The 26090-nt window shown below is 41.9% G+C and overlaps 2 protein-coding genes across 3 annotated transcripts in view; both read left to right on the forward strand.

The window, feature by feature from the left end:
* The window catches only part of LOC135547855 (olfactory receptor 2G3-like), a 48891-nt gene extending 35378 nt beyond the window's left edge, over positions 1–13513 (forward strand). The window contains 3 exon segments of the mRNA XM_064977079.1: positions 6242–6308; positions 13109–13243; positions 13310–13513. Coding sequence (XP_064833151.1) covers positions 6242–6308; positions 13109–13243; positions 13310–13513 — 406 coding nt within the window.
* A 1141-nt stretch (positions 13514–14654) lies between these two features.
* On the forward strand, positions 14655–22853 carry LOC135548506 (E3 ubiquitin-protein ligase RNF167-like). Of its 2 annotated transcripts, none has more exons than XM_064978187.1 (10): positions 14655–14732; positions 15865–16024; positions 16175–16255; positions 16344–16487; positions 16649–16736; positions 16958–17048; positions 17482–17587; positions 18167–18260; positions 18499–18579; positions 18685–22853. In XM_064978187.1, the coding sequence occupies exons 2-10, from the start codon at positions 15926–15928 to the stop codon at positions 19110–19112; spliced, it is 1212 nt and encodes a 403-aa protein (XP_064834259.1). In that variant the 5' UTR covers positions 14655–14732; positions 15865–15925; the 3' UTR covers positions 19113–22853. The 2 variants fall into 2 exon arrangements, with proteins under 2 accessions (XP_064834259.1, XP_064834260.1); XM_064978188.1 differs by lacking the exon at positions 14655–14732 and adding an exon at positions 14744–14909.
* The last annotated feature ends 3237 nt before the right edge of the window (positions 22854–26090 follow it).

Below are 26090 nucleotides of genomic sequence, written 5' to 3' on the forward strand. Positions count from 1 at the left end.
GTTCTAACTATAGTTGTGCAGAATGAGGCTGCATCATTTCCCTTCTCTTGCCCCACCCTGAGTGGAGTCTGTCGAAAAGTTTGCCTACCAACAGAGATGTTCTTTGGACCACTTGGCTGTGGAAAGGGATTCTTGTAAGTTTATATTTCAACAGTTCCACATCAAGTAAATGTACTACATAATGGGACACACTTTCCTTTGGAATATGTGGATTTACTAATCCATTATTTTATTTTCAGGTGCTGTGTTTCTCATTTCTTATGACAACTGAGTAGTTCCTAGATCAGTTCTGATCATTAACACATGGGACATATGTGAATAAAGACATCCACCATCACAGTTTATGATATTTTCTTCTTATGTCCCTCCACCTGATATTGGGATTCTGTGGACTGTCTTCCATGACTTAACTGTGTATCCAACTTCCTGTATATTTATGTGTTGCACTTTTCCATTCGTAACACCTTCAACTGCAGGGGTTAATGTAATCACATTGGCAGTACTGAGTAAAGAAAAAACATTTAATTGCAAGAATCATATAGTAGAAAAGCAGCTTAGATGAAGGGGGTGGTGGGTGGGATGATAAATACACTGGGGAAACAATGCAGTAAATGTGTGTATTAGTGTTCTCCTGTGAGGAGTGGAGGTTAAAAAAAATTGTTATGTTACATTATGGTGGTATTATGTTATTCACCAGTCTTGTTTGGAAGAATTTATCAAACTTAAAAGAGGGCAATCTTGGATTGCAACATCCATTTCTTGACTATTAATTTCATGATACAGCTCCTAGTGAAAGTCTATAAATCCCTTGCACAGGGGGGGCAAATTTGTCTGCATCTAGCCCACAAATGCAATTGTATTTGTAACATGCCGAATACAACGTGTTCACCTTACCATGAAATGCTTACATACAAGCCCTTAACCAACAATGCAGGCATAGAGTTAAGAAAATATTTACTAAATAGAGTAAAAGTTGTAAAGAAATATATAATAATAAGTAAGACAAGAAAATTACATAACAATAACATGGCTATATACAGGACCAGGTTTATGCTCACTCTTTGGTGAGGTAGCCTTTCTGGGCTTTTGTTACTGCAAAAAAAAAATCAGTGTCTCTTGTACAACGTTCCTGCAGGATTTTTGCCTTTTTGCTCTTTGGTGCAATAAATAAATAAATAAAAACAATAAACTTAAATACGTCCTCCAGAGATTATTGAACATTTCCTGTTAAGCGATATCCCAAGTATAAATACATCAGTGTACACACACTAAAGAGTAAAAACATATGTTTTGCACAAATTTGTGTTTTTTTAGACTGCAAATTTCAAGGAGTTGGTTTGATGGTGCCCGCTGATGTCATCGGCCTCCCCCCATGCTTGAGGAGCAAACCTCCCCCCACTTGTGCCATAATGTCATGAGGCAACTGGACCACCTATTGAGATGTGCCTTTTATTAACTAAATCAGGTCATAAATTAGGTGAAAAAGAGACAGGAGTAGGACTTTAAACTCCTGGTGCCTCGAATCCCTTCTTCCACTCCACCAACACCTTCCAGTTGCCAGTGCCAGGTGTTTAAAGGTTGAAGCCCTAGGTCTCTTACTTACAGGTTTTCATGGCCCCTTTAGGATTGAGTCCCTATGTAGCTGATGGTAGCCTACTGCTGGTCTGGAGGCTGCTACAGCCTATTACATGTGTCCAGTGCTGGCGGGTGGTTCAAGTACCTAATGCAGAGGGGCTGTCCATTAGCCAGTTAGATAGCATTTAGGGTTCATGACCCTAAACCAGCGAGCTAATTCCCCACCCTTACACTTGCAACATTATTCACCTGTCAAAATCTTCCCAGTGGTTCTGATGTGTGTGAACTTGCAAGATAGTTTAGCCTTTACCTTTAACGAGGCCTAGGCATAGGCTACAACATGACATTTTATCAAAATACTTGCCAGCAATGACCTCATATTCTACTTCAAGTCAACTCATGCATGGGCTGACCCTTGAATCAAATCCAATTGTATTTGTCACATGCGCCGAATACAACAGGTGTAGGTAGACCTTACAGTGAAATGCTTACTTACAAGCCTTTAACCAACAATGCAGATTTAGAAAAAATGTGAAAATAAACTGAAGTTTAAAAAAACTACAAAAATAATATTAATAATAATTAAGGAGCATCAATAAAATAACAGTAGGCAAGCTATTTACAGGGAGTACCGGTACAGAGTCAATGTGCGGGGACACAGGTTAGTCAAGGTAATATGTGCATGTAGGTAGAGGTAAAGTGATTATGCAGGTAAAGTGATTTTATTAGCTGTTCATGAGTCTTATGGCTTGGGGGTAGAAGCTGTTAAGAAGTCTTTTGGACCTAGACTTGGCGTTCTGGTACCATTTGCCGTGCGGTAGCAGAGAGAACAGTCTATGACTTGGGTGGCTGGAGTATTTGGCAATTATTTGGCCTTCCTCTGACACCGCCTGGTATAGAGGTCCTGGATGGCAGGTTACTTGGCCCCAGTGATGAATTGGGCCGTACGCATTACCCTCTGTAGTGACTTGCTGTCGGAGGCAGAGCAGTTGCCATACCAGACGGTGATACAACCAGTCAGGATGCTCTCAATGGTGCAGCTGTAGAACTTTTTGAGGATCTGGGGACCCATGCCAAAGCTTTTCAGTCTCCTGAGGGGGAATAGGCATTGTAGTGCTCTCTTCACGACTGTCCTTGTGTGTTTGGACCATGATACTTTGTTGGTGATGTGGACACCAAGGAACTTGAAGCTCTCAACCTGCTCCACTACAGCCCCGTCAATGCGAATGGGGGCGTGCTCAGTCCTCCTATTTCTGTCGTTCACAATCATCTCCTTTGTCTTGGTCAAGTTGAGGGAGAGGTTGTTATCCTGGCACCACACTTGCAGGTCTCTGACCTCCTCCCTATAGGCTGTCTCATCGTTGCCAGTGATCAGGCCTACTACTGTTATGCCATCTGAAAAATGAATGATGGTGTTGAAGTTGTGTTTGGCCATGCAGTCATGGGTGAACAGGGAGTACATGAGGGGACTGAGCACACAACCCTGAGGGGCCCCTGGGTTGAGGATCAGCGTGGCAGATGTGTTGTTACCTACCCTTACCACCTGGGGGCAGCCCGTCAGGAAGTCCAGGATCCAGTTGTGCAGGGAGGTGTTTAGTGCCAGGGTCCATAGCTTAGTGATGAGCTTTGAGGGCACTATAGTGTTGAATGCTGAGCTGGAGTCAATTAATAGCATTCTCACATAGGTGTTCCTTTTGTCCAGGTGAGAAAGGGCAGCGTGGAGTGCAATAGAGATTGCATCATCTGTGGATAGGTTGGGGTGGTATGCAAATTGGAGTGGGTCTGGGGTTTCTAGGATAATGGTGTTGATGTGAGCCATGACCAGCCTTTCAAAGCACTTCATGGCGACAGACATGAGTGCTATGGGTCGGTAGTCATTTAGGCAGGTTGCCTTGGTGTTCTTGGGCACAGAGACTATGGTGGTCTGCTTGAAACATGTTGGTATTACAGACTCGGTCAGGGACTGATTGAAAATGTCAGTGAGACACTTGCCAGTTGGTCGGTGCATGCTCGGAGTACACGTCCTGGTAATCCGTCTGGCCCTGTGGCCTTGTGAATGTTGACCTGTTTAAAGGTCTTACTCACATCGGCTATGGAGAGCATGATCACACAGTCGTCCGGAACAGCTGATGCCCTCATGCATGCTTCAGTGTTGCTTGCCTCAAAGTGAGCATAGAAGTTATTTAGCTCGTCTGATAGGCTTGTGTAACTGGGCAGCTCGCGGCTGTGCTTCCCTTTGTAGTCTGTAATAGTTTGCAAACCCTTAATAAAGATCTACAAAACATTTGAAGCATTCTACCTTCAATCTAGGCAAGTTTAGATCAGTGAAGTAGGCAGTTGTCCGTTGATGGCAGGGCCAGCTAAAATGTAGGTGTGCCAAAATGTAGGCACTCAAATTATCATTCAATTATCATAAAAACATAGCCCACCCTAAACCATACTGTAATCGATTGCACACAACAAACCATCTAAAGTGATTCACTATCCAGACCAAATAGTATTTTAGGACTACATAAATCCAGCACTCTTGCATTTGACATGCGACTCACACAGAACTAAACATAATAAACCCATAGGCCTATAGCTTAAATTAATTGACTATGAGACTAGAACATAATGCCCTGATATGACACTAATTATCACATTAGACTTGGCAACCTCTCAGATCACTGTCTCAGAAACCATGAAATTCTAGGCTAGGTGGACACAAGTGTAACCATTAACATTAGGCAGGCCGAGAGCGTCATGTTGACTCAAAACAAATGTACTTTTTTAATTACTCTGCCATTTTTTAAGTCATGTCCCCCTGTCCTTGTCCTTTCCTGATGATGGGTTCTGACTTCTAAACTTGAAATATTTTTAGACATCAGGTATCCATCCTATGGAAAGGAGAAGGGCCAAAGTCTGGTTGTTACACCAGAAGTTAATGGTTATCTGTAGGAGGAATGTATATGGTGGAGGTCAGGTCACATTAAAGGAGAAGGAACAGTTTATTACCCACGTCCCTTAACTCCCTGACTAGCAATAAAGATGTAATGTTTAGAGGGAAGGAGTAGACTTGTGCTGGTGGTAACATGTCTTTGTCTGACCCATTGGGTAAATACACTTTGTTTGAGCTTTTCATAGTTGTCTGTGAGTTTTTACTCTGTTCATTTTAGAACCTAAACAACATGAGCCTAAATAAGTATATCTAACATACGGTTGTTGTTAGAATCTTAGTGCTGAACAATTAACATACATTTGGGATATTTTTCAGCAATTAACCAAAATAGCTATTTTTCTGTTTTTAAACTAATTCAATGACATCGGTACAATTATTTTAATTCAAATATTCTACCTAGTTTAGTGCTGAATATGTGGTAATTTACTACAATGACTATACTCAGAGAGTTATGTTTACTCTTTGCTATCCAAGGCAGCGGAGCCCACTGTAACGGCAGATCTCCTCTTCGTCTGAAGAGGAGTAAGGATCGGACCAAGATGCAGAGTGGTAAGTGTTCATGACGATTTATTAAAAAACGAACTGAACACTGAAATACAAAACAATAAATGATGTGATGACACGAAAACCGAAACAGTACCGTGTGGCGACAAACACTGACACGGAAACAAACACCCACCAACCAACAGAGAAACCCAGGCTACCTAAGGATGATTCTCAATCAGAGACAACTAACGACACCTGCCTCTGATTGAGAACCATACTAGGCTGAAACAGTAACCAAACATAGAAAAACAAACATAGACTGCCGACCTCAACTCACTCCCTGACCATACTAAATAAAGACAAAACAAAGGAAATAAAGGTCAGAACGTGACACCCGCCCCCAGCGCACAACACAGAAGTCAAAATGGGGGCCTCTGTCAACTCAGCCGGGTGAGATGAGATGGACGTGACAATTCGATGTAACCATTTCACTCAAACTTTAGTAACCACTGCTCGTACAACAAACAGAGATCGAACTACAGACGCCAATGCCACAAATCGTGAGATTCCTTTTTAGAGAACAGCACAATACACAACAAACCAATGGATAGGGGAGGAGACGAAACAGCAGAGTATAACCAGGAGAGGAAACAGGTGGGGGGAAATACGTGCAGGTACAATTCCAGACACAAACAACAAGACCTCCTTTCTCTAAAGCATCTTGAACCATCAGAAGTCTCCCTCCTTAATCATGGTTTGTCTTTTGTTCCTACAGCATCTATTAATAATTTGAAAATCTCTGTAGACCTTCAGAAATTCAGAACTATCAGATTATCTGAGTTTTTTTTCTTCCTCGAAGTGAGGCTCAATCCACCCGTCCAGAGGTGGTATAATTTAAGTCCCTTCATCCCTCCCAAACATAGAAATCATTCAGTAGAAACATACTGCCGCCTTGTGGGAAGATGGGGTTGAGGTTTGGTGGGAAAAGAATAAAAGAATGAAGAAACCCAGTTGAAGTCACGGGGTTGATGCTCACCAAATATTACTTCAAATGCTAATTCCTGCAGTGTAGCGGATGGCACCGAACCTAGCCAACCTGCACATCAAGTATGTTGAAAAAGTTCACATTCTAAAGAAGACGTTCAACCCTTTTTTGAGTGCCATTGTTTTTTTGAGTACATTTCTGTTCTGACCTAAACTCCCTGATGTCCTTTCACCAATTTGTGAATTCAATTGCAGGACTCCTGCGCTATGGGACATGATGAAGGAGGTCTGGACTTCCTGGACATACGCCTCACCAAATCAGGTACCTCCCTCTCATCTGCTCTATTCAGAAAGAGCACAAACAAATACAACTTCCTCCATGCTCAACGTTGTCACACCCGCCCTAAAGTCACCCTATAAGACAACTACATAGGGTCAACCACATCTGCTCCAGTGAAATCGCATTCGACAGAAGGATTAACTCTTAGAAAGATTCAGAGCAAATGGCTACAAAAATACATGGTTAAACCAAGCTGAAGATAAACTCACAGACGTTCCTAGAGCACAAGTACTGAGCAAGCCCAGAAGCCCTAGAGCTCCACCACAGATAGAACAATGAAACCGATATTTCACTGGATGTATAAATGTGAAGCAAATAGATTTTGCCTGACATTCTGATAATTGAATCATCGGTGAAACATTTGATGTCAGTATAGTTTTCTGTCTCCAGAACTACACTATGTTACGAACAGAGTGGACTAAGTAGACTTTACCCTTTGCCAAAGTTTTAAAACATTGTGTTGTTTAGAAGGAGAGCAAAGGCAAATTCAGTTATTGCACACGCGCACTCCAGAGTAGGAGTTCCCCAACAGAATCATGCTAATTTGTGTTATAACCTGCCAATAGGATCTCGCTAGCTCGTGCTTGGCTCAATCCACCTCCTTGCTTGTTCTACCCACTATGGCTCATTTGTTCCCATTTGAAACGACAGGCTGTGGTGTATCTTGGTTTAGTTCTAAAAGTCTTTGGCCAATAAAGGCAAAAATGTGGTACTCGTGAGTAGGGATGGGAGAATCTGTGGCCAGGAACAACAAAAACCAGAAATCATAATGGATTACAATGCAACAGAAGGAGGGGTGTACAATTTATACAAGCTAGTGACTGGCTACAGCTGCAAAAGAAGAACCCTAAGCTGGCCACTTGTGATATTGTTCAACATCTTGGAGATCTCGGCGTACAACGTGTTTGTCTTCTGGATGGCGTTGAACCCAGATTGGAACAGAGGGATGTTCCAGAGGAGATGGCTCTTTCTCTAAGAGCTGGGAAAGGCATTGGTAAGACCTCAAATCCAGAGGAGGCAACATATCCCAAGGACCACAGCTTCTGCAGCCATTGTGAGGAGGATTCAGGAGGAGGAAGCTGGTGCCTCATCCGTCAGACCCACAGAACCAACAACTCCAATACCGGAAGTAAGTGTGAGTGATGTTGTTACATGTGTGTGTGCCTGACTCTCTTACCTTGGCTTGCTGCAACTATGTGAGTGAGTGAGATGTTAGTAAATTTCCTGAACTAAGTGTTTTCATCATTATTGAATGCAGCAGGTAGCAACAAGAAGAAGCGCTGCGATGTGTGTGGACCCAAGATGGGAAGGAAGACACAGTACACATGCACCAAATGCAGAAAAATAGATTTGAAACACACACACAGTAAAACTGGGCCTGAGCGTCCAGCTTACTCCCTGGACCTTCCTTAGAGCCCTGCATGGGCATTAATTTGAATCCCTACCCATGCCCGCGACATTCTGTCCCTACCCTACCCAGGCCCCGATGGCGTCTGCCAAATTTAAAGGTAATGAACAGTCAAAATCATGTTTTTCATGAAATGTAATGATATTTTTTTATTTAACCTTTATTTAACTAGGCAAGTCAGTTAAGAACCAATCATTTTTTACAATGACAGCCTACCCCGGCCAAACCCTCCCCTAACCCAGACGGCGCTGCGCCAATTGTGCACAGCCCTATGGGACTTCAGATCACAGCTGGCTGTGATACAGCCTGGGATCAAACCAGGCTCTGTAGTGACGCGTCCATCACTGCGTTGCAGTGCCTTAGACCGCTGCACCACTATTGAGACATGTTTGGATGACAGCAGATCAAAGTATGATGCCTATCAGTTAAGAGCGTTGGGTCAGTAACCGAAAGGTCGCTGGTTTGAATCTCCGAGCTGGCAAAGTGGAGTAAAATCTGCTCCCTGGGTGCCAATGATGCTGGTTAAGGCAGCCCCCTGCACCTCTCTGATTCAGTTGAATACGGAAGACACATTTTGGTTGAATGCATTCAGATGTGCAACTGACTAGCTTTCCCTTTTCCAATGAAAAATGACTGTTGCTGATAAAGTTACTGGTCCCCTCCTCAATGTCAAACACTTGGATTGAGGAGGCGGGATTATTAAGGGGCTCACCTTAACTCTCATTTTATTACACCAATGGTAATATGATGTTCTCTTATCTAATTTATATAATTACCAAATCAAATCAAACTTTGTCACATGCGCCGAATGCCTTACAGTGAAATGCTTACAAGCCCTTAACCAACAATGCAGTTCAACAAAGAGTTAAGAAAATATTTACCAAATAAATTGAAGTTAAAAAAAATCTAAAAATTAACACAATACAATAACAATAACGAGGCTATATACAGGGGGTACCAGTATCGAGTCAATGTGAGGGGGTACAGGTTAGTCAAGGTCATTTGTACATGTAGGTAAGGGTAAAATGACTGTGTAAATAATAAACAGCCGTGTAAAAACAAATGGGGGGAGGGTCAATGTAAATAGTCTGGGTGGCCATTTTATTAATTGTTCAGCAGTCTTATCGCCTGTTAAGAAGTCTTTTGGTCCTAGACTTGGCACTCCGGTACTGTTTGCTGTGCGGTAGCAGAGAGAATAGTCTATACGACTTGGGTGACTGGAGTCTTTGACAATTTTTGGGGGTTTCCTCTGACATACCTACAGTATGTAGGTCCTGAATGGCAGGAAGCTTGGCCCCAGTTATGTACTGGGCCATACGCACTACCCTTTGTAGTGTCTAATGGTTAGATGCTGAGCAGTTGCCATACCAGGCAGTGATGCAACCGGTCAGGATGCTCTCGATGGTGCAGCTGTAGAACTTTTTGAGGATCTGGGGACCCATGCCAATTCTTTCAGTCTCCTGAGGGGGAAAGGTTGTTGTCGTGCCCTCTTCACAACTGTCTTGGTATGTTTGGACCATGATAGTTTGTTGGTGATGTGGGAACCAAGGTACTTGAAACTCTTGACCCGCTCCACTACAGCCCAGTTGATGTTAATGGGGGCCTGTTCGGCCTGCCTTTTTCTGTAGTCCCTTGATCAGCTCTTTTGCCTGGAGGCGACCGACCCTCTTGTACCTTTTAGTTCAGAGTTTCCCAAACTCGGTCATCGGTACCACAAGCAGTGCATGTTTAGTTGTTTTGTCCTAACACTACACAGCTAATTCCAATGATCAAAGCTTGATGATTAGTTGATTATTTGAATCAGCTGTGTAGAGCTAGGGCAAAAACAAAAAGGTTAGAATCCCGGGGACCAAATTTAGGAAACCTTGCTTTAGTTTAAGCTGCTGCAGAAAAACAGTTAGTTCTGCGTTATCTACAGAAATGCAGTAATGGGTACTGGGTGACTGTTGAGTACCATCAATTGTCTGTCCAATATCTAGTTCCGTAATGCCTGTATATCTAAGTTGCTCCTAATGGGGGCTGCTTTCCCCATTGTAGATGTAACATGCACCTTAATTGGGGAGAACGGGCTTGTGGTAATGACTGGAGCGGATTAGTGAAATGGTCTCCCCTCAGCAACCTCTTGTGATGCACGTCCCCAAACCTTGCTGGCCGTTTTCTGTTTTGGAAACTGGTAGCTAATAACCCAGTTGTGGAGTTAATTTCATCCATAAGCTTAAAGGGCTCCTGATTTGGCCTTTTTTCGTCAATGATCATTAAGAAACGCTAGCGACCATGACTGAAGGCAAACGAAGGTTTGTCTTGGGGGTGTGGTTTGATGTGAGTGTTTCTTGAGTGGGTCTTTGCCATTCAATCACAACCAGTGTTGCCATGTCCATGGTTTTACTGCAAATTGGGCTACTTTGAGAACTATGTTGTGGGTGAAAATGTATTGGTTATGGGTTTTGGGCTACTTCTAAATTGTTCCACGGCCACCATGGCATTTTTTTTATTTTTTTTATTTTTTTTACATGTATTAATTTCACTGTGACCTGCTGCAGACTATCAGGCAGTGAGGCAGGCTGTTGCTGAGTAAGTAAATGAGTAAGTGGTAGGGAGGGAGCTTAATATACAATCATTGGTAGGGAGGGGGAGGACCAGAGAGGTGTGTGTGTTGAGAGAGCTCTGCAGCAGGCACGTGAGATGAGAGCCGTACGAGCGCACATCATGACAAGTGATCTGAGATTCAACAACGAACAGCACAAGCTACACAACTGGGTAGGCAAGCAGGGCAAGGAGAAAAGGCCTAGAGGTCTCGATGTGGAGAGGAAAAATTGAATTATTGGGGGACACTTAGGCCCAGGGAAAGGGCATGTAGGCAGGCAGGCAGGGCCGAGAGTATAGCGCCTAGAAGCCTGGAGGTCTGTCATTCGTTACATACTTGAATGTTTTCGCAAATGTCTGGGTAGCCAGGCAAGTGTGGAGGGCTGGCTTAGGCCTACTACAGCTTGGGCTGGATGACTGGATGATTGACTCTGTCCTTCTGGAGGGGCATAGCAGGGTCGGTAGGATGGCCCCAGAACACCCTTCCCCTCTCCCCCCATCTACCTGGGGCATGGAGCTGGCTGGATGGAGTGGATGTGACATGCTGGTATAAATTAGGTAAATTGATTTTAGTTTACCTGCATTAAAGTCCCTGGCCACTAGGAGCTCCGCTTCTGGATGAGCATTTTTCTTGTTTGCCTATGGCTTTATACAGCTTTTTGAGTGCGGTCTTGGTGCCAGCATCGGTTTGTGTTGGTAAATAGATGGCTACGAATAATATAGAGGAAAACTCTCTTGGTAGAGACTGTGGGCTACAGCTTATCATGAGGCACTCTATCTCAGGCGAGCAACACCTTGAGACTTCTTTAATATTAGACATTGCGCACCAGCTGTTATTGACAAATAGAAACACAAACCCAGCCAGCTCTATATTATCCATGTCGTTGTTCAGCCAGAACTTGGTGAAACATAAAATATTACAGTTTTAATGTCCCATTGGTAGGATAGTCTCGACCGTAGATCATTCAATTTGTTTTCCAGTGATTGCATGTTGGTCAATAGAACGGATGGCATCAGTGGTTTAATCACTCGCCCACGAATTCTCACAAGGCAACCCGACCTTCTCCCCCTATATCCCCGTCCTTTCTTCACACGAATGACGGGGATTTGGGCCTGGTCTCAGGGAAGCAGTATATCCTTTGCGTCGGACTCATTAAAGAAAATATCTTTGTCCAGTTCGGGGTGAGAAATCGCTGTTCTGAAGTCCAGAAGCTCTTTTCGGTCATAAGAGACAGTAGCAGTAACTTTATGTACAAAATATGTTACAAACAATGCAAAAAAAAAAAAAAATAGCACAGTTGGTTAGGAGCCCATAGTGCTGAGCTAGTATTGTAACTTTAGCTAATGTTTCATCCCCTCTCGACTGAGGTGAATGAATACACTAGTGAGTAGATACCACAGCCAGGTCAGCTCTAGCCTCTAGTTATCTGTCAGATAACAATATGAGGTGGTTATTATTACTATGTAACTGCAGCTGTTTGTATGAAAATGTTTTGTAGCTTTTGTTTTGTCACATTACAGAAGTAAATAAACTTGGCAAGCTTTCACCGTTGATGAACCGTTACAGAGAGAGCTGGCCTAAAGTTGGCTTAGCTATTATTTTTTGCCTCAATCAAACTAGACCTGAATGAAATTATGAAACCATCTGCCAAACGATTGAAGATTGACATTTTGATGTTTTTTCAGTGCAATGTGAGTTATATTAGCCAGTATGTCAATGTAACGTTATTGATCTGTCAGTTTCCTTAGCTAAGTCCCTACTTTTCACTCTGACACAATAATAAACAGCTCTAAAGTGTTACAGGCTTCAGTGTCATGGTGCACAGTAGAGGTCTGCCGTGGACCGATTTCTTCATCCCGCTTCTGTCCAAGCTGGCTTTCTGTCCGACTCCCATCTGCTACTGCAAGGACTGGTCCCAAACCCAAGCGCAGTCCCACAATTTTAAGTTAGGCGTATGTGACGTAGCTCACTTGCCAGCCATGGTCCCAGAAATGTTGCTCCCTATAGGCAATATCAAATGCACAAAATAACTTAATTAATTAAGAAATAGGTTAAATTACCAGAGATTATCACATGGCCCTTATATTGTATTACTAGGGTATTTCAGTCAATATGCTAGATGTAGATTGAAAAGAGCAGAGTTGGAGAGATATGGGTGATCAATATTTAGGCCAATTTCTAGGCAACGTAGTGGGAGGACCCCCAGACCCCCTGCAAGTTATGTCCCCCTCTGCAGTTAGCACTGCTGGGTGATTTAAAAAGTAATAGTCAATCGAGCAATAATATAATAATACTCTTAGCAAAAATGTTTATCTTTAATTTACAATATGTAGAATGTATGAGAATAGAAAGGTTCAGAAATGTTGTGTAACATCACAGAACAGTTAAAAAAATATATGGCACATAGAAATCAAAACTGGATGTTGTTCAGAGATAGATGGGAGTGGTTAAGTGGAGCTTAAGGATGGGACAAAAAAACAAACAAAAGATAACTATTGTAAAATATACTGTGTGAAGAGGCGACTCCGGGATGCTGGCCTTCTAGGCAGAGTTCTTCTGTCCAGTGTCTGTGTTCTTTTCTTCAACTTTTATTTTTATTGGCCAGTCTGAGATATATATATTTTTTCTTTGCAACTCTGCCTAAAAGGCCAGCATCCCTGAGTCGACGCTTCACTGTTGATGTTGAGACTGGTGTTTTGCGGTTACTATTTAATGAAGCTGCCAGTTGAGGACTTGTGAGGTGTCTGTTTCTCAAACTAGACACTCTAATGTACTTGTCCTCTTGCTCAGTTGTGCACTGGGGTCAATGCTCTGCCTGACCAGAAAGCAAAGACCACCATCAACGCCATCACAAGGGGGATGTACAGCAGGTTTGACGCTGCAGAGTCCATTCACAGCGACCAAGGCAGAAACTTTGAGTCCTTTGTGTTTGCAACCATGTGTGAACGGCTGGGTATTCACAAGACCCGCGCCACTCCGTTTCCCCAATAGAGTGATGGCCTCATGGAGCATTTCAACAAAACGCTGGCCATCATCTCTGCCAGATACCAGCGTGACTGGGACAAGCACCTGCCCATGGTCCTCATGGCATGCTGCACCGCTGTCCAAGACTACACCTCCTGCATGCCTGCCTTACTCATGCTGGGGAGAGAGATCCACACTCCTGCAGAGATGGCATTTGGGCCGACCCCCTGATAGCCCTTCTGTTCCACTGGTGCCAGAATAAGCCAGGAGACTCCAGGACTGTCTTGAGACAGCCCACACCTACGTTAGGGAGAATCTGGGGAATTCAGATGTGAGGCAGAAAATAAACTACGTTGTGGACACCTAGGGAGGCACTTTGAGACATGGTCTGGGTCTACAGCCCCCTGAGGAAGAAAGGCTGTTGCCCCAAGTTCGACAGGCACTGGGTGGGGTCCTGCAGCGTCCTTGAGAGGATGGGGGAGGTGGTGTGCCAGGTCCAGCTGCCTCCCAGGGGGAGAAAGGTGGCACTGCACCGGGACAGGTTATCCCCATACAGAGGGGCCTCTTCGCCCACGGACACCCGGGGGACCTTAACCCCCTGTGTCACTGATAGGTCCCCTGTGGCCCCATCCTTTTCCCCCTGTCCCTGCCCTCATCTCCTGTGCACAAGCGGGACAGCCCCATGCCACAGACTGCACTCCCTTTGCCACGAGTGGACACTCTGTCCCCATCACGCCTGTGCAGACAAAGTAGACCTCAGAATCTTTGTTTGTTCTCCCTGCTGGTCAGTTATGTGTAACTGTTTATGAGTTTCTGGTCATGTTTATTTGTTTCGCAGGGTCTAGCATTTAGTTAATTTTATTTTTAATTTATTTCCCCTTTATTTAACCAGGTAGGCCAGTTGAGAACAAGTTCTCATTTAGAACTGCGACCTGGCCAAGATAAAGCAAAGCAGTGTGACACAAACAACAAGAGTTACACATGGGATAAACAAACGTATAGTCAATAACACAATAGTCCCCCTGCTGTCTGTCAATCAATGGAATACCTGGGATGTTCCAGTGCCAGGCGTCCTTGGGGTTGGTGGACAGCAACTCGAGAATTGTTGTGGACATTCGCTCATTTATGTTTTATTCTCAGTCATTACAATAAATGTGTATTTTAGTTTAAGTGTATTTCTTTAAACATAGCCTACACAATACATTTCAACATACCAGTATCTGTGTAAACTTTAAAATACATGTTGGTATAAATAATATTTAAAATTCTGTGAAAAACAGTTGTACTGCAATTGAGTGCAATATTCCCAACATGTAGTATGTCTTTGCTTGAGACTCTTATTTTGAAAACATAAAATCCACGATCGTGGTACCGCCATATTATCCTGCTGCTAGGAGAACGGTAATAACTTTATCGCAGTGAAGAATTGGACCAAACAAGACACTGACTGGTAAAATGATCACACCATTTTCCCCAGATAGCTAGCTAGATAGATATGTTTACATTTCCATAATTGAGACTGTTCTGATTGTCAGTATTGAGGAGCAGTCTGACATAAAATACTGTAACTTTCAGATAGCTAGTTACGATCTTAGAACATTAGCTAACGTTAGTTATCCGTGCCGTGGTAAATGAAATTCGTCTTTGTTGTTGTTAGCAGCAAACCTAATGTTACCTAGCTAACCTGAGATTGTTCAGCCAATAGCGAAGTAAACTAGTTAGCTAACAGAGTTATTAAGGAAAATAATAGTGTTGTCCACCGGACCGATTGTGTTATTTTTGTCCCCAAGCATTGATTCCAAAATGTTTAACGTCTTTTAGCTGTGTGTTAATTTAACGTTAGCGGGCTAGGTTGCTAGCTAGCTACGTATAAACTAGTTAGCTACTGTAGTTATCACTGACGAGTAACGTTAGCTAGCTACTGTATTGTATTTGTGTGTTGTATACAGGCACCAACATATCTAAACGTTGATCATAGAAACTATTAACGTTATACTGTGATTTTTTTCCCCCGTTTATTTGGACTGGTATAATAATTTATTATAATGGTATTAATCCCGTACGAAAAAAGATTGCAGTAAGAGAGCAGTATAATTAAGCAATAAGACCTGAGGGGGTGTGGTATATGGCTAATATACCACGGCTAAGAGCTGTTCTTAGGCACGACATAACGCGGAGTGCCTGGACACAGCCCTTAGTCTTGTTATATATGCCATATATCACAAGCCCCCGAGGTGCCTTATTGCTATTATAAACTGGTTACTAACGTGATTAGAGCAGTACAAATGTATGTTTTGTCATACCCATGGTATACTGTCTGATATACCACGGCTGTCGGCCAATCCGCATTCAGGGCTCGAACCTTCCAGTTTATTACTGCAGTTAGAGTGCAGTATAATTGCTGTAAATACTGCGTCCAAAATATAAAAATGTTTTACTGCAGTAATTTTGTAGTACACTGCAATTACTGCGTTCAAAATACCACAGTTGACTGCAGTTACTGCACATTTACTACAGTTTCAAAACTACAGTATTTTTTTGTAAGGGATTACTATAATCAAGGGATTATTTTCACTCCTCAGGCTGAGCTTCCCTGCTACCTTGCCGTACTCATCCCATTCTCCAAACAGACAGTGAGGCAGGATGTTGGGTCTGTGGTGCATGGATGCCCAACTGGGCCTTCTCACTCTGGTGCTGTGCTGCACACTGGCTCCCTTACCTGCGCACGCATACATCTATGCTGTGAGTCCTCATAATTGTAGAATTGTATGATCAAGTTTGTTGTGGATTTACAAGTGATGTTTGCCATTTGCATTTGTCATTAAAAAAATGCAGTTTACAGTCCCTGTGTGCTGGCATTGATTTTAAAACTTGTGTCTCTCTGTCTGGTAGCATTACAGCAATATGACTAACATGTTGTTTGAGGACCTGTCTGCCTTGTTTGGATCATCACTACCCAAAGAGGGACTTATGGTGAGAGGAGGGGAGGGGATAACATTCCCTTTTATCCAATGGATAAATTGGCTAAAATTACCTAATTTTCTTTCTCTTTGTCTTTAAGGGTGTGTTAGTAGAGTCCCGTCCACTCAACGGCTGCACTCCGTTAAAACCTCCACCACCACGGCCCACATCTAGTGATTCCAACACTACCACTACTAAGTACATAGTCCTCATCCGACGCTATGACTGCAATTTTGATATCAAGGTTAGTGTGTGTCGCTATGCTGTTGGGTTGCTTAGGACATATGGTGTTTTTCCATTTGAATTCAACCTATTTATTTATTGCAACATATTCAGTGTAAAACCACACTGCGTGTAGTGTTTACAATTATTATAGTGTGAATTATGATTTTGTATTTAACGCAGGTGCTGCATGCACAGCAAGCGGGATTCAGTGCAGCCATCGTTCATAACATGTACTCAGAGACTCTACTCAACATGAACTACAGCAATGGTGAGGATCCTGAAATCGTCTTCAACTTCCCTAAGCTGCCTTTTTCCATATCTGACAGAATCAGTTCCGTTAGTTAACTTCCCCTTAACCAGGTTGACTGATTTGTGTTCTCACTTCTCAAAACCTCAAGTAGTCTTTAACCAGTATGATCCTCCCAGGAAGTAAATACTTTGGTAATGCTGAGTGACAGTGCTCCCCTTTTTGTTTGTTTGTGTGTGTAGAAACCATTGCAGAGGAGATTGAGATCCCCTCAGTATTCACCAGCTACTACGCCTCCCAAATTCTCAGGACCTTCATCATTCCTGAACAAGGGTGATTTCCATTGATGTTCTATTATTTTTGTCAAGCGCAACTTCCATGACAACCTGTTCATGAGTGACATCACAGAGGTTCTTTCTAGCGCTATTCACAATGTTAGATGGGGGTACAACTTAAGTATCTGCTGATGAATTATGGTTGCTAATGTAACCATTCAACATGGGTTTGTATTGGCTCTTTGGTAATGGTCTTGCACCGTAATGAAGATGGGACCTTTATTGATTAGAGTTGCACTGAAATTCTTTCATATTCTTCACAACATCTTTGCACTCATCATGATGTCAGCCCCGCTGTGTGTCTGGTCCTATGTGGACGTCATCAGCATGTTGGTGATGGTATTGTCTGGCAGTGTTGTCCCTCTTAGTCATAGTCGCTTTTCTGAAAAATGCCCCCATACAAAGCTGATGGTGCTGTATTTGGTATGCAGGGCCTATGTGATCCTCAAGCCGGAATTTGCCTTTCCACTTTCATATTATCTCATCCCCTTCACCGGAGTGGTGGGCATGATCGTCCTTGTGATGGTTGTCTTCCTGGTAAGTGCCCTTGGGGAACAGCCTCATTTTGTAATGAATGTGGAATAGATATTAAAAGCCCTATGACTCATCCTTAGGTCTTGGTGTGGTCACTGGCTATGTCTGAAATCTGTCTTGCCTACTACTTACTAAAACAGCATGCTGTGTACTAATCGTACTACAAACTATTTAGAATGTATTGTTTAGTTAAATCAAATTCAGTGAGCAACACATATCAACATACTAGGCTCATCAATACTGGGAGTGCTTCATCTAGTGTGCAATTGCATTTATTCCCACCATTTGTTCATTCTGGTACAGGGCGTGACGAACTGATAATGTTGTCAAACACACGTGGCTCTTGAAAGGGATGCTTTTGTCAATAGGGTGCAGCGGATTCTACTAGATGAAAAGCCAGGATGTTGAAAAGCCAAAATGTGTAATGACATCCTGGCTTTTAAAGCATACTCATTTTTTGAAATGTCACATACTATAAAACTTTATATTTTAGCATCCCCAAATTGCCTACTGTTTAGAACTTAAGTATGGGTATCTGGACACAGCCTCTGTCTCTTCATTCCCTGTCTTGTCTTGGTTTAGATTGTGCGCTGTGTGCAGTACAGGAAAAGGATGAGGAAAAATAGGCTGACCAGGGAACAACTAAAGAGGATCCCCATTCACAAGTTCACTAAAGGTAACTAGGGGGAGTGTCCCACCACACATTAAAATGAGAATCAGTCACCAGTATAACTGGTCAAACACATTCTGGAACAGCAGTACTCTATTTCTTCGCTAGAATGTTGAGAAACCCGAATAACAAAAATACCAATCTGATTGTCTGCTCCTGCTATCATTCTGCTCCTGTTATCGTTACATTACAGTTAGCATTACAATGCATTTACACATACATGTGAATCTTATTCTTTTTCTAGGTGATGAATATGATGTTTGTGCTATTTGTCTGGATGAGTATGAAGAGGGAGACAAACTGCGAGTTTTGCCTTGCTCACACGGTAATTATAAATGATAATGTTTGTCCCTGTATAACTCTCAATTGTTTTTCTCACAGTTCCAAGGTCATGGTTGCAGTAACTGTTTTATTTCTGTCATCTCTTCAGCGTACCACAGCAAGTGTGTGGACCCCTGGCTTACAGGGACTAAGAAAACTTGCCCTGTGTGCAAACAACGTGTAACCCGGCCCAATCCGGAGTACTCTGAGTCCGAGTCTGAGGATGAGAGGGCACGTGGTGGAGACGAAGAGAGGGGGGAAGGCGAAGCTGACACCGAGCGAACCCCTCTCCTCCGCGCCTCCAACCCAGGCTTCCCCTCTGGCAATCCAGGGGCCTATTCTGCCACTGTCACCACAGTAACCACCGCGCAGTGCCTAGCCTCTCCCACTCACTGCGACTCGCCCATCCTGGAGTATAAGGGCTACTACTCCCCTCAGGAGGTGTCAGACTCTGATACTGAGGAGGGAGTGGTAGACTCCCACCCCTCAGACGATGACACTGCCCAGCTCATTGGTAGGGGCACAGTGGGGGTCTGAGAGCCTGGAGGTAGATGAGATGAAATTACTTTCTGCTAGCTGAAAAGGGTCAGTCTTGTCCCCCAGTGTGACACGAAAAGATAAACTGGTTTACGGAGCTGAGGCTATGAAGTTGTCTCAGTCATAGACTTTCTGGAACACTATTGTCACTCAATGTTGCTAGCTCTAAGATGGTAATATAAAGCCAAGATTCTGCTAGATTTTAGCAGTCCTTTTTAAATCTGTCTTCAACATGAGGCACACATTAAGTACAGTGAATCAGTTAAACATTTTGCTTTAAGTCTTTGCCAGTGCACTCTAACCCCCCACCCTCCTCCTAAACTTAATATTTTCACAAAATGATGTGACAGCCAGGTAGTCTCAATCTTAAAAGGTCATTTCTATATTTTTCAACTTCATATTCTTCTTCTCAAGCACCACCCCAACATCAACATGTGAAAATTGTGCGTTTCTATGTTCTGTAGTAAAACAAAATTGTTTCCAATGACATCATCGGTGTTTATTGTGTGATTTTAACCAATTATGAGTCGGCATTGCTTACTAATTGTCTACTAATTGGTTGATGATGTCATTGGAAACACACCACAAAACATAGAAACGTACCATTTTCACATACTGCATGTTGATGTTGGGGTGGTGCCGGAGATTATAAATATAACGTTGAAACATTTTGACATTTCTCTTTAACTGTAGGTGTTTGGTTGAAGAAATCCTGTCAATGCACTACTTGACAATTGACATACCCCAAATTCTTATTTTCAATGAACATACCAGGAGATAACCCACCTGAGATGATGGTAAAATCAATGTAGCATGATTTTCTTTGGTAGTGATTGAATAGAGACTCAACTCATTCACTAGAAAGGAAACTGCAGTGCTGCTGTCTCACAAATAACATATCTTCCCCATGCTAGTAGTATACTGTAACCTGTATGCATCTCTGTAACTGGTTTCTTTCATGATATTGTCGGTAAGTGGGAGTTAAATTTACTCTATGGTGAGTTTCATTCACTGTTTTATGGAGTTTTTTTCCCTCTCTGATGGATCTGTTGGACAGTTAATTTGCCCTGGACCAGTAATCATGTGGCATGTCAAAGGAGAATATATATATTGTAAACCCCACTGTAATACGTTTTTATTGTCCAGCATCGTTTCTTTTAACTACTTTTACTCCTTTTAAAAGGTCCGAATTTGTCCAATGTAATTTTATTTCAATCTCTTCTATAAAAAAAATTCTTAATGATGTAATATTTTTTTGGTTTTCTCTCTGTTTATTTTTGGTATAGCTGGTCCTGTGATATGGTGTCCTACAGTGCCAGTCAAAAGTTTGGACACCTCATTCAAGGGTTTTTCTTTATTTTTTACTATTTTCTACTATCTTCTACATTGTAGAACAATAATGAAGACAAACTATGAAATAACACATATGGAATCGTGTAGTAACCAAGTGTTAAACAAATCAAAATATGTTTGAGATTCTTCAAAGTAGCCACCCTTTGCCTTGATGATAGCTTTGCACACTCTTGGCATTCTCTCAACCAGCTTCACCTGGAATGCTTGTCCAACAGTCTTGAAGGAGTTCCCATATATGCTGAGCACTTGTTGGATACTTTTCCTTCACTCTCCTGTCCAACTCATCCCAAACAATCTCAATTGGGTTGAGGTCGGTTGATTGTGGAGGCCAGATCATCTGATGCAGCATTCCATCACTCTCCTTGGTCAAATAGCCCTTACACAGCCTTGAGGTGTGTTGGGTCAATGTCCTGTTGAAAAACTAATGATAGTCCCAGTAAGAGCAAAACAGATGGAATGGTGTATCACTGCAGAAGGCTGAGGTAGACATGCTGGTTAAGTGTGCCTTGAATTCTAAAGAAATCACTGACAATGTCACCAGCAAAGCACCATCACACCACCACCTCCATTCTTCACGGTGGGAACCACACATCTGTTCACCTACTCTGCGTCTCACAAAGACACGGCGGTTAGAATCAAAAATCTCAAATTTGGACTCATCAGACCAAAGGACAGATTTCCACCGGACTAATGTCCATTACTCGTGTTTCTTGGCCCAAGCAAGTCTCTTATTTCTATTCGTGTCCATTAGTGGTTTCTTTGCAGCAATTTTACCATGAAGGCCTGATTCATGCCTTCTCCTCTGAACAGTTGATGTTGAGATGTGTCTGTTGCTTGAACTCTGAAGCATTTATTGTGGCTGCAATTTCTGAAGCTGGTAACTAATTAACTAATTCAAAATCAAATCAAATTCTCTGCAGCAGAGGTAACTCCGGGTCTTGCATTCCTGTGGCGGTCCTCATGAGAGCCAGTTTCATCATAGCGCTTGATGGTTTTTGCAACTCCACTTGAAGAAACTTGAAAAGTTCTTGAAATTTCCCGTATTGACTGACATTCATGTCTTAAATTAATTTTGGACTGTAATTTCTCTTTGCTTATTTGAGCTGTTCTTGCCAAAATATGGACTTGGTCTTTTACCAAATAGGGCTATCTTCTGTATACCCAGTCTTACCTTGTCACAACAGAACTGATTGGCTCAAACGCATTAGGAAGGAAAGAAATTCCACAAATTAACTTTTAAGAAGGCACACCTGTTATTTAAAATGCATTCAAGGTGACTACCTCATGAAGCTGGTTGAGAGAAAGCTAAGAGTGTTCAAAGCTGTCATCAAGGTAAATATAAAATATATTTTGATTTGTTTTTGGTTACTACATGATTCCATATGTGTTATTTCATAGTTTTGATGTCTTCACTACTATTCTACAATGTAGAAAGTGTAGAATGTACAATGTACAATGTAAAAATGAAGAAAAACCCTTGAATGAGTAGGTGTTCTAAAACTTTGGACCGGTAGTGTGTGTGTATATATATATATATATATATATATATATATATATATATATATATATATATATATATATATATAATATATATATGTGTATATGTAGTTACACTTATAATATGTATATATAATATGGTCTCTTTAAAAGAGATTCTGTCTCCTTTCTGAAGAAGTTGAACAAACTCAGGAATAGGAACACGTTCACTCCTTATAGAATTGACATATCAGAATTCTTGGTTAAACTCTCCTTACATCATCCTTTGTCTACCTGTAGAAGTACATATTATTGTTAGGAGGATAGTGTGTATTTTAAGGGACTATTACCATGCATTGTTTATAACATTATAGGATCATATGCACATGCATCAAACTACACTCCCTGAAAAGAGCAGGAGAAGAGGGATACCAGTACTTAAAGTATTTTATATATTTATGGGTTGTCTCCATCACAGCTATGAATCTATTGCTTTCTGTATGCCTTTTATTGATTGTGTCTATACATTTCCTTCCTAGGAATACCAGAATACACAACTATTTGTTGAGAAATTATATTGTGAACTGTCCTCCCGTATGACATGATGTATATATTTGAAATCACTTGTGTTGGATGAAGGTATTTTGTCAAAATGTACTTTTAAGCACATAATCAAAACAATATTCACAGTAGTAATCATGGCTAAAAGCTTCTGTGGTGCTCATGCCAAGTATAGGGACCAAGTTTGAAGTTATATTTAACTATGTATGTCTTCTTCATTCATTTATTTTGTCATTGTTGTTTCATCTTTGATTTCTGCTTTTCCATAACCACCTTCCTCACTTTGCTGAACATTTCTGGAGTCTTGTGACATTTGAAGTTGGTGCCATAAAACTAAATTTACACACACAATCTGTTTTAGGTCTTGAGTTTCTATCAGCAAAGAATCAACTGCCTATTGACATTACAGTTAGAAAAGCATAGATACCCCTCCCCCTCCAGCAAACTACCATGAGTAACAGGAAGGGTGTATTGACCATCTGAGTTGGAAAGTGAAGAGTAACGGTCATATGATTCACAATGGTCTTTGAAATCAGAATAATCGTTGAAAAGCAATTTCTTGAAAGATAAATGTTCTGTTCATTACCAACTAACTGCAGATCTAGTGACTCATCCTGTACCATAAGCATGAATTTGCATCTATTACCCAGCCGTTTACCAGCCCTGCAGTTCCATTTCAGCCATGAATGGTTATGGTCAATGGATTGAAACAGTCACAATGCCTGAGTCGTTCCTATACTGTGTCAAAAACCCATTCATTAATTTAGAAGCATATGCCTCAGAGTACAGTCATTAGGCTAATTAACATCAGCGGTGGAAAAAGTACTAAATTGACATACTTGAGTAAAAGTTAAGATACCTTAATAGAAAATGACTCAAGTGAAAGTCACCCAGTAAAATGCTTCTTTAGTTAGTCTAAAAGTATTTGGTTTTAAATATACTTAAGTATCAAAGGTAAGTGGAATTGCTAAAAATGTACTAAAGTATCTAGAGTAAAAGTATAAACCATTTCAAATTCCTTATATTACACAAACCAGACGGAACAATTGTCTTTTTTTATTGACGGATAGCCAGGGGCACACTCCAACAAATGAAGCATGTGTTTAGTGAGTCCGCCAGATCAGAGGCAGTAGGGATGACCAGGGATATTCTCTTGATAAGTATGTGAATTGGACCATTTTCCTGTCAAAATGTAATGAGTACATTTGGGTGTCAGGAAAATAAATAATGAGTAAATAATGTACTATTTTCTTTAGGAATGCAGTGAAGTAAAAGTTGGCAAAAATGTAAAACAGTGAAGTACAGTACAGATACCACAAAAAACGACTTAAGTAGTATTTTAAATCACTGATTAACATGGAGCATAGCTCAACAAGTCTGGCTACAATATTCTCCGACTGTTTTTCTTTCAATAAGGCTCCCCCACACACTTTATTTTTTTACTTTGCATTTATAAAATACATTCAGTTAGTAAAAAAGGTGTAACACATCAGTTGTGTACTTGCCTTTTTTGAAAACGTTTCACGTCACTCTGAAAGCATACACAGTGCATTCGTAAAGTATTCAGACCCTTTGACTTTTTCCACATTTTGTTACAGCCTTATTCTAAAATGGATTCAATTGTTGTTTTTCTTCATCCATCTACACACAATACCCGTTAATGACAAAACAAAAACAGGTTTTTAGAAATGTTTGCTAATGTACTTTGCTCCGTTCATCTTTCCCTCGATGCTGACTAGTCTCCCAGTCCCTGAAAAACGTCCACAATGCATGATGCTGCCACCACCATGCTTCACCGTAGAGATTGTGCCAGGTTCCCTCCCGACGTGATGCTTGGCATTCAGGCTAAAGAGTTCAATATTGGTTTCATTAGACCAGAGAATCTTGTTTCTCATCTTTAGGTGCCTTTTGGCAAACTCCAAGCGGGCTGTCATGTGGCTTTTACTGAGGAGTGGCTTCCGTCTGGCCACTCTGCCATAATGGTGGAGTGCTGCAGAGATGGTTGTCCTTCTGGAAGGTTCTCCCCTCTCCACAGAGGAACTCTGGTGCTCTGTCAGAGTGACAATTGGGTTATTGGTCACCTCCCTGACCAAGGCCCTGCTCCTCCGATTGTGCAGTTTGGCTGGGCAGCCAGCTCTAGCAAGAGTCTTGGTGGTTCCAAACTTCTTCCATTTCAGAATGATGGAGGCCCCTGTGTTTTTGGGGACCTTCAATGCTGCAGACATTTTTTGGTTACCCTTCCCCAGATCTGTGCTTCGACACAATCCTGTCTCAGAGCTCTATGGACAATTCCTTCGACCGTATGACTTGCTTTTGCTCTGACATGTACTGTCAACTGTGGGACCTTATATAGTCAGGTGTGTGCCTTTCCAAATCATGTCCAATCAATTAAATTTACCACAGGTGGACTCCAATCCACCTGTGGATGGGCTAGTGGTAGTTGCGGAATGAGTATCAAACATGATTTCTACGTGTTTGATTCCATTCCATTTGCGCCGTTCCAGCCATTATTATGAGCCGTCTTCCCTTCAACAGCCTCCACTGATGTGAGTAGTAGATCTGTGCCAGCATAGAGGGATAGGCCAACGAGTGATATATGCTTCAGTAAGGTTGGCTTCTTGGCATTCATAGCAATGGTTATCAACTGTACCACAGACATGGAATGTAAATCACAGAATGTAGAGAAGTTTTTGGGCATACAGGATTTGACTTCAGAAGAGTTACAGGGTGTGTTGAGTGGGGGTCCTCCCAGGCCTTTGGATGATGCAAGAGCAGATATGGTCAAAGTAGTGGAATGTGGTAGTGGGTGTTTAGTGTATGGTTAGTTGGAAGGGTTTTACTTTGTGTATTATTATTATTATTATTGCTTTTAAATTTTTTCATTTTTCCTTTCTCATTTAGTATCACAAATTATAATGGATTTATATTATAGTCCAGTTGGGGGCGGTAATGTAACATATTGGATGCCATCCGTTGTTAAACTCAAAAGAAGAAACAACTGCTTCACAAGGAGATGTGAAGCAGCTCATGTGGGAGTGGAAGGGAACGAGGCAGTTGATGTACTGGCTAAACAAGCACGAAGTAGTGGGGATGTTGATGTGGTAGTTTCAATGAGCAAGGCAGAGGCAAAAAGCATGATATGGACAGTGATGGTGGAGAACTGGCAGGAGCAGTGGAATAGAGATACTAAGGGTTAGGCATTTATTTCAAGCACAGAGGAAAGTTGGGGAGGGGAGAGCAGCAGGAAGGAACAGAAGAGAGGAGGCTATATTTACAAGATTAAGGGTAAGACACAGCCAGTTTAATAAGACCTTACATGTGATAGGAAAGCATCCAACAGGAAAATGTGAGTATTGCCAGGAAAAAGAGACCGTGGAGAATGTATTGATACAGTGTGGACATTATTGGAGGGAAAGAGAGAGAATGACATCTAGTATGAGGGAGAAGGGGATACAGGAAATGAATTTAAAGAGTATATTGAATGAACGTCATTAGAGATATTCTCAAATATGTTGTTATCTTTTTTTAAAGCAACGGGGCCGGCAGGTGGGATTGAGTATCTCCCTGTCTCTGCCCCACACTCCAGTA

Source organism: Oncorhynchus masou, chromosome 11 (assembly GCF_036934945.1).
Source record: "Oncorhynchus masou masou isolate Uvic2021 chromosome 11, UVic_Omas_1.1, whole genome shotgun sequence".
NCBI lineage: Eukaryota > Metazoa > Chordata > Actinopteri > Salmoniformes > Salmonidae > Oncorhynchus > Oncorhynchus masou.

Bases quoted from the DNA above. Each gene is read 5' to 3' on its own strand.
- LOC135548506 (XM_064978187.1), top strand. From the start codon at position 15,926: ATGTTGGGTCTGTGGTGCATGGATGCCCAACTGGGCCTTCTCACTCTG. The intron at 16,488-16,648 runs GTTAGTGTGTGT...TATTTAACGCAG, and splicing joins ACTGCAATTTTGATATCAAG to GTGCTGCATGCACAGCAAGC. The intron at 17,049-17,481 runs GTGATTTCCATT...TTTGGTATGCAG, and splicing joins TTCATCATTCCTGAACAAGG to GGCCTATGTGATCCTCAAGC.